Source organism: Camelina sativa, chromosome 4, assembly GCF_000633955.1.
Source record: "Camelina sativa cultivar DH55 chromosome 4, Cs, whole genome shotgun sequence".
Classification (NCBI taxonomy): Eukaryota; Viridiplantae; Streptophyta; class Magnoliopsida; order Brassicales; family Brassicaceae; genus Camelina; species Camelina sativa.
The window spans coordinates 4,862,911-4,871,906 of NC_025688.1; the positions used below are offsets into that span (position 1 = coordinate 4,862,911).

The window sequence follows — 8,996 nt, forward strand, 5'->3', positions numbered from 1 at the left end:
TTCATGCTCACAGTTGGACAAAATGCAAGATATGGCTACGTGAAAAACACATTTCAAAGGTCCAAGTTTGCAGTGAGCACAAGCTTTAATAAAATATTAAAAGCTCTGCTTATAATAGCTCCAAGTAAGATGGTGAAACCAGATGGTTTAGTGCCACTGAAGATCAGAGAAAGTACACGATTTTATCCATATTTTAAGGTCCATTATTTCATCTTTTGTTTAAATTGATTCTTTTAGTTTTTTCTTCATAGAATTTGACTTTTTTTGGCATGTATTATAGAATTGCGTTGGAGCGATAGATGGTACACATATACCAGCAACAGTAGTTGGGCGTGAGGTTGCAAGCTATCGCAATCGAAAAAGAACAATATCTCAGAACGTTTTGGCTGTATGTAACTTTGATCTAGAGTTTATTTACATTCTGAGTGGATGGGAGGGTTCAGCCCACGATTTAAGAGTGTTAAGTGATGCGTTAACTAGAGGAACTAACAAGTTACAAGTGCCCAATGGTAAAACATCTATAAATTTCTCTATAGATCATATGTCTTATATATAGTAACATATATCATCCAAATTTCAGGAAAATTTTATCTAGTTGATTGTGGATTTGCAAATCGTCTCAGCTTTTTAGCTCCATTTCGTGGTTTAAATATCATCTACAGGAATTTGCTGGTCAAGGTCGTGATCCTGAAACTCCATATGAGTTATTTAATCTTCGCCATGCTTCTCTGAGAAACGTGATCGAAAGGATATTTGGAATCTTTAAATCTCGTTTTGCTATTTTTAAATCTGCATCTCCTTTTTCTTACAAGAAACAAGCTGGATTAGTCTTAGCATGTGCAGGGCTGCATAACTTTCTTCGTAGAGAATGTCGATCAGACGAAGGTGTGTTCCCTAATGAAAATAATGCAGTTAACAATGGAAATAATTCTGTCAATATAGATGAAAGTGATAGAGAAGAACCTCTCCAGACGCAAGAGCAAGACAGAGAAAATGCAAATAATTGGAGACAATCTATGGCCGAAGACATGTGGAAAGATGCTACGTTTTAAAAGTTCATTGATAGATAGATTTTAGTTTTCAAGTTTTGCATTTAATAAAATTGCTACATCTAATAAACAATTGTATTGTTTGTTTCTGTTGAATTTTTAACTCCTAGCCTTCGTAGATAGAGGATGAAGGAGCTAATTTATCCATATTCAATTTCTTTCTGTTGAATTTGTTTCTGTTGTTTGAAACTAGTCTACTATTTTCAACGTTAGATGGAAATTAGAAGAATTTATCCATTTTCAATTATATTAAAATTCTATTCAAATCTAATAAAATGATACAAATTATAGTCGTTAGAATCACAAAGAAAGATTTGAAAATATTTTACAATACAAGAAAATCTATGAATTATGTCATTAATTCTTTTCTAATAAATTCTTTCACATTCTCCCCTCCAATACCCCCTACATTTCCTTTTAACGTCAAATATTTAAATCATTCTAAGTAAGTTTAGCGACTGTTTTTAAGTGACACAAAACTTAAATCTCGTCTTTTATATAACCTACGTATATCCTTTTTTTAAAAATTAACTACCCTGTTAATATGAAAACGATTGAAAATAATAAATAACTGAAATTGAAATCATCAAAGGAAAAAGCATAAAAAGTGAAATATGTCTCTAATGAAATTTAAGTCTGTTTGTAAATCAAAGGCAAATTCCTTATTTTTTAAAAAAATTTACGTCGGTTTCGATTGTGACATAGATTAATCAAAATATTCCAATGTAATTTTTATAGCGTTTGCTGATCAATTTATTTTATGACGCCGCGTCAACCGTTCATTCTATCAACGATATTCTAGAAATTTTAGTTACGAAAACAAAGGATCAAATTGGTAGGTTTAAAAAAGAAATAAAGATGTAATAAAAAATAATAAATGTCTATTTTGCATTTTGTTTTGGATCATGGTTGATCTTGCAATTCATTTGAAATTTCACTACCAAAAATGTGTCGTTAACGTTAGTTGTTATTGACCTTGAACATTGATACTAAAATGACATAAACAAAATAGCAAGAGTGCATGAAGACGATGATTTTGATGTGGACGTATCTATAATGGTGGTAATGATGACGGTAGGAGCTCAGATTCATAACACACGACAACAACTCATGGGTGGTGGTGATTATATAGAACGTCCCATTCGTCGACCAGTCACACAGCTCAGAGAAGAATATATAGAAAAGGTATTAAAAGATGATCCCGAAGATTTTCGGGTGCTGTATCGTATGATTCCAGATATGTTTTTGAAGCTGTCTAGGATCATCAGAGACAAAACTGGTTTACAAAACACAAAAAAAATATTTGTCGAAGAGATGCTTGCTGTCTTCATGCTCACAGTTGGACAAAATGCAAGATATGGCTACGTGAAAAACACATTTCAAAGGTCCAAGTTTGCAGTGAGCACAAGCTTTAATAAAATATTAAAAGCTCTGCTTATAATAGCTCCAAGTAAGATGGTGAAACCAGATGGTTTAGTGCCACTGAAGATCAGAGAAAGTACACGATTTTATCCATATTTTAAGGTCCATTATTTCATCTTTTGTTTAAATTGATTCTTTTAGTTTTTTCTTCATAGAATTTGACTTTTTTTTGGCATGTATTATAGAATTGCGTTGGAGCGATAGATGGTACACATATACCAGCAACAGTAGTTGGGCGTGAGGTGGCAAGCTATCGCAATCGAAAAGGAACAATATCTCAGAACGTTTTGGCTGTATGTAACTTTGATCTGGAGTTTATTTACATTCTGAGTGGATGGGAGGGTTCGGCCCACGATTTAAGAGTGTTAAGTGATGCGTTAACTAGAGGAACTAACAAGTTACAAGTGCCCAATGGTAAAACATCTATAAATTTCTCTATAGATCATATGTCTTATATATAGTAACATATATCATCCAAATTTCAGGAAAATTTTATTTAGTTGATTGTGGATTTGCAAATCATCTCAGCTTTTTAGCTCCATTTCGTGGTGTTAAATATCATCTACAGGAATTTGCTGGTCAAGGTCGTGATCCTGAAACTCCATATGAGTTATTTAATCTTCGCCATGCTTCTCTGAGAAACGTGATCGAAAGGATATTTGGAATCTTTAAATCTCGTTTTGCTATTTTTAAATCTGCATCTCCTTTTTCTTACAAGAAACAAGCTGGATTAGTCTTAGCATGTGCAGGGCTGCATAACTTTCTTCGTAGAGAATGTCGATCAGACGAAGGTGTGTTCCCTAATGAAAATAATGCAGTTAACAATGGAAATAATTCTGTCAATATAGATGAAAGTGATAGAGAAGAACCTCTCCAGACGCAAGAGCAAGACAGAGAAAATGCAAATAATTGGAGACAATCTATGGCCGAAGACATGTGGAAAGATGCTACGTTTTAAAAGTTCATTGATAGATAGATTTTAGTTTTCAAGTTTTGCATTTAATAAAATTGCTACATCTAATAAACAATTGTATTGTTTGTTTCTGTTGAATTTTTAACTCCTAGCCTTCGTAGATAGAGGATGAAGGAGCTAATTTATCCATATTCAATTTCTTTCTGTTGAATTTGTTTCTGTTGTTTGAAACTAGTCTACTATTTTCAACGTTAGATGGAAATTAGAAGAATTTATCCATTTTCAATTATATTAAAATTCTATTCAAATCTAATAAAATGATACAAATTATAGTCGTTAGAATCACAAAGAAAGATTTGAAAATATTTTACAATACAAGAAAATCTATGAATTATGTCATTAATTCTTTTCTAATAAATTCTTTCACATTCTCCCCTCCAATACCCCCTACATTTCCTTTTAACGTCAAATATTTAAATCATTCTAAGTAAGTTTAGCGACTGTTTTTAAGTGACACAAAACTTAAATCTCATCTTTTATATAACCTACGTATATCCTTTTTTTAAAAATTAACTACCCTGTTAATATGAAAACGATTGAAAATAATAAATAACTGAAATTGAAATCATCAAAGGAAAAAGCATAAAAAGTGAAATATGTCTCTAATGAAATTTAAGTCTGTTTGTAAATCAAAGGCAAATTCCTTATTTTTTAAAAAAATTTACGTCGGTTTCGATTGTGACATAGATTAATCAAAATATTCCAATGTAATTTTTATAGCGTTTGCTGATCAATTTATTTTATGACGCCGCGTCAACCGTTCATTCTATCAACGATATTCTAGAAATTTTAGTTACGAAAACAAAGGATCAAATTGGTAGGTTTAAAAAAGAAATAAAGATGTAATAAAAAATAATAAATGTCTATTTTGCATTTTGTTTTGGATCATGGTTGATCTTGCAATTCATTTGAAATTTCACTACCAAAAATGTGTCGTTAACGTTAGTTGTTATTGACCTTGAACATTGATACTAAAATGACATAAACAAAATCACAAGAGTGCATGAAGACGATGATTTTGATGTGGACGTATCTATAATGGTGGTAATGATGACGGTAGGAGCTCAGATTCATAACACACGACAGCAACTCACGGGTGGTGATTATATAGAACGTCCCATTCGTCGACCAGTCACACAGCTCAGAGAAGAATATATACAAAAGGTATTAAAAGATGATCCCGAAGATTTTCGGGTGCTGTATCGTATGATTCCAGATATGTTTTTGAAGCTGTCTAGGATCATCAGAGACAAAACTGGTTTACAACACACAAAAAAAATATCTGTCGAAGAGATGCTTGCTGTCTTCATGCTCACAGTTGGACAAAATGCAAGATATGGCTACGTGAAAAACACATTTCAAAGGTCCAAGTTTGCAGTGAGCACAAGCTTTAATAAAATATTAAAAGCTCTGCTTATAATAGCTCCAAGTAAGATGGTGAAACCAGATGGTTTAGTGCCACTGAAGATCAGAGAAAGTACACGATTTTATCCATATTTTAAGGTCCATTATTTCATCTTTTGTTTAAATTGATTCTTTTAGTTTTTTCTTCATAGAATTTGTCTTTTTTTGGCATGTATTATAGAATTGCGTTGGAGCGATAGATGGTACACATATACCAGCAACAGTAGTTGGGCGTGAGGTGGCAAGCTATCGCAATCGAAAAGGAACAATATCTCAGAACGTTTTGGTTGTATGTAACTTTGATCTGGAGTTTATTTACATTCTGAGTGGATGGAGGGTTCGGCCCACGATTTAAAAGTGTTAAGTGATGCGTTAACTAGAGGAACTAACAAATTACAAGTGCCCAATGATAAAACATCTATAAATTTCTAACGTTATAGCATCATGGTTGATCTGGCAATTCATTTGAAATTTCACTACAAAAAATATGTCGGTTAACGTTAGTTGTTATTGACTTTGAACATTTATACTAAACTGACATAAACGAAATAGCATTATTTTAAAAAACCGTCGAAATAATGTCTAACGTTAAGTATTTTAGTATCAGTTTAACAAACAACATTTACTTTTAATGTGAAATATTTGAGTCTGTTTAAGTTAAGCGAATATTTTTATGTGACACAAAACTTAAACACTCATCTTTTATAGATATAACATATATCCTTTTTTTTCTTAATTGACTTTCCTGTTATAAGGGAAAATATTTTAAATAAATAAAATAATGAAAAAGAAATCATCAAAGCAGAAAACATAAAAAGTGAAATACGTCTTTAGTGAAATTTCAGTTGGTTTGTAAACCAACGGCAAACTCCTTGTTTTAAAAAAATTTATGTCGGTTTAGATTGTGATGTAGAATAAATCACGTATTGAAATATATTTTTTTGCAGTGGTTGCTGATCAATGTATTTTGTGAAGCGGCGTTAGCCGCTCTAGTGTATCAACGACAGAGGTGGACTGAAAAGGGGTTTTGAGCATTGTAGGTCGTCCCTCTCTGTCCACAATTCGAATTATCTATTGAATCAGTGATGGGTTATTCAAAACTTTGTACAAAGTCTAGAATTGGAGATTGGTGCAATCACTTAACTCAAACTGTGGTGCAAACACTGAACCCGAACTGGGACGAGCTTGAGAGGTACTTTCTTGACGACTGTAAGGGTACCAGCTTCTTATTTATCGATATCTTCATGTGTCGTACCATCAGGTGCTCTCCAGTCGAAGTAGTAAAGTAAATTCAAGATTCCTAATTCCACAGTAGCTACCCCCATTGCTGTACTGGGACATATCCTTCGACCAGATTCAAAATGTTTCTTGAACATGGTGATCAAAGAAACATTCAGATTACAGCAGCTCCTGTTCAACTCCCAAGGGAAACAATAGCTCACATCAAGGTCCAAGGCTATGATATTCCTCCAAAGACACATATCTTGGTGAACGCTTGGGCGATAGGAAGAGATCCGAAATACTGGACAAACCCAAAAGAGTTTAACTCCGAGAGGTTTATCGATAGCCCTGTGGATTATAAAGGAAGACATTTCGAGCTCTTACCAATTGGGTCTGGTCGAATGATATGTCCCGGTATAACAATTCGGGTAGCTATTGTGGAATTAGAACTCTTGAACTTACTTTACTACTTCGATTAGAGAGCACCTGATGGTATGACACATGAAGATATTGATAAAGAAGAAGCTGGTACCCTTACAGTCGTCAAGAAAGTACCTCTCAATCTCGTCCCAGTTCGAGTTCAGTGATTGCACCACAGTTTGAGTTAAGTGATTGCACCAATCTCCAGGTTCTAGACTTTGTACAAAGTTTTGAATAACCCATCACTGATTCAATAGATAAGTCGAATTGTGGACAGAGAGGGACGACGACCTACAATGCTCAAAATCCCTTTTCAATCCACCTCTGTCGTTGATACACTAGAGTGGCTAACGCCGCTTCACAAAATAAATTGATTAGCAAACACTACAAAAAAATATAGTATGTTGCAATACGTGGATTATTCGACATCATAATCTAAACCGACATAACTTTTTTTAAAACAAGGAATTTACCATCGGTTTACAAACCAACTGAAATTTCACTAGAGACGTATTTCACTTTTTACGTTTTCTCCTTTAATGATTTCTTTTTCATTAATTTATTTATTTACAATCTTTTCCCAGGAAAGTCAATTAAGAAAAAAAGGATATACGGTATATCTATAAAAGATGAGTGTTTAAGTTTTGTGTCACATAAAAACATTTGCTAAACTTACTTAAACTGACTCAAATATTTCACATTAAAAGTACATGTTTGTTAAACTGATACTAAAATACTTAATGTCAGACATTATTCTGACGGTTTTTTATAATGATGCTATTTCGTTAATGTCCGTTTAGTATAAATGTTCAAAGTCAATAACAACTAACGTTAACGGGCACATTTTTTGTAGTGAAATTTCAAATGAATTGCCAGATCAACCATGATCCAAAACAAAATGCAAAATAGACCTTCATTATTTTTTTATTACATCTTTATTTATTTTTCAAACCTACCAATTTGATCCTTTGTTTCGTAACTAAAATTTATAGAATATCATTGATAGATCTGAACGGTTGACGCAACGTCATAAAATAAATTGATCAGCAAACGCTATAAAAATTACATTGAAATACGTTGATTGATCTATATCATAATCTAAACCGACATAAGTTTTTTTTTTAAATAAGGAATTTGCCGTTAATTGACAAACCGACTTAAATTTCATTAGAGAATTATTTCACTTTTTATGCTTTCTCCTTTGATGATTTCATTTTCATTTATTTATTATTTTCAATAGTTTTCATATTAACATAAGAGTTAATTTAAAAAAGGGATATACGTAGGTTATATAAAAGATGAGATTTTAAGTTTTATGTCACATAAAAACAGTCGCTAAACATAAAAACAGTAGATAAACTTACTTAGAATGATTCAAATATTTGACGTTAAAAGGAAATGTAGCATCATTGAAATGAAACTGATTCAAATTGCTCGAAGATTAAAAGTAAAATTAGGTTTAGACCCCTCTTTTATTCTTATTTATGTACATCATTTAAAATTTGTAGCATGTGACAATGAAAAATTCATACCAAAATGCATGTCTTTAATCTCTCAATATAAAGAATTATATGTGTTGACATTCACCAAATCTGAAATTAAAATCATCTTATACTTGAAAACTTATTTGTTTACCTCCGGGAACCATCCACATAACAACAGTATCCCGTAAAAGTGGAGGTAATGGTGTGTTTTCCTATCCTCGTAGGTACGGTGAACAAGGGGGCTATATATAAGTATGTGTCCGTGTCCACGACATGTGTCTAATGTCAGGCTGTCGACTCACTTTCCGCCAACCTTAAAACCTCAAAAGGACTCTCATCCAATTTTTCAAAAAACTTTTGCATTTTTAGCATTCTATATATACCACATTATCCGAGAAAATGATGTATGTTAGGAACTAGGTGATGTTTCATCTAGGAAAAAAACCATATTCTCAAATAAAGACTCCATTGGGAAAGGATTGGATCAAGTGGTATTCGAGATAAAGCCCACGTTTGACGTGCTAGCGGCCCGTCAAAAATAACATGGTTAATTGTCAGCTCCTGCGCTACACATCTAGCACAACTTAGGTTACAATTGATTCCGAACGACTTAGGTTAACGTGACCGAAAACTCACCTTGTTAGCACTTACCACATATATAAATGGTAAATCTTTGGTGCGTATCATATTTTCCAAATTCTAGCCTGAAGCGGTGTTATATCTAGACCGCAAACTATATCATTAAAGGTCTTTAGATCCGTCATTCGGGTCATATGGTATCCAGACTTAACAGTGATCTTATCCATATATATTATATTTATTTTAATAACTTTTGCCTTTCTTATTTTCATAGGATTACTACTTTATAATATCTTAAATTAATATATGACATTATGAGACGATGATATTTGACGCTCTATTTTCATGACATGTGTCATCAAATTCTTTTTTATAACAATAATGATTTTATCTAATGTGCTTTTATATATATATATATATATATATATATATATATATATATAA

General features: G+C 32.5%; 2 protein-coding genes and 1 pseudogene across 2 annotated transcripts; all 3 read left to right on the top strand.

Moving 5' to 3' along the window:
- On the top strand, positions 130–1,052 carry LOC109132440 (annotated as a pseudogene).
- Positions 2,118–3,429, top strand: LOC109132441 (putative nuclease HARBI1). Its single transcript, XM_019244049.1, has 3 exons — positions 2,118–2,234; positions 2,657–2,852; positions 2,957–3,429. Exons 1-3 carry the CDS (start codon positions 2,118–2,120, stop codon positions 3,427–3,429), a joined length of 786 nt encoding a protein of 261 aa, XP_019099594.1.
- On the top strand, positions 6,210–6,656 carry LOC104783533 (cytochrome P450 71B16-like). Its single transcript, XM_010508677.1, has 2 exons — positions 6,210–6,497; positions 6,549–6,656. The coding sequence occupies exons 1-2, from the start codon at positions 6,210–6,212 to the stop codon at positions 6,654–6,656; spliced, it is 396 nt and encodes a 131-aa protein (XP_010506979.1).

What these genes read in the sequence shown, in the direction of transcription:
- LOC109132441 (XM_019244049.1), top strand. Translation starts at nt 2,118, where the DNA reads ATGACGGTAGGAGCTCAGATTCATAACACACGACAACAACTCATGGGT. An exon ending in GAGAAGAATATATAGAAAAG is followed by an intron (nt 2,235 to 2,656) that starts GTATTAAAAGAT and finishes CATGTATTATAG; the next exon opens with AATTGCGTTGGAGCGATAGA. An exon ending in AGTGTTAAGTGATGCGTTAA is followed by an intron (nt 2,853 to 2,956) that starts CTAGAGGAACTA and finishes TCCAAATTTCAG; the next exon opens with GAAAATTTTATTTAGTTGAT.
- LOC104783533 (XM_010508677.1), top strand. Translation starts at nt 6,210, where the DNA reads ATGTTTCTTGAACATGGTGATCAAAGAAACATTCAGATTACAGCAGCT. An exon ending in GTCCCGGTATAACAATTCGG is followed by an intron (nt 6,498 to 6,548) that starts GTAGCTATTGTG and finishes TACTTCGATTAG; the next exon opens with AGAGCACCTGATGGTATGAC.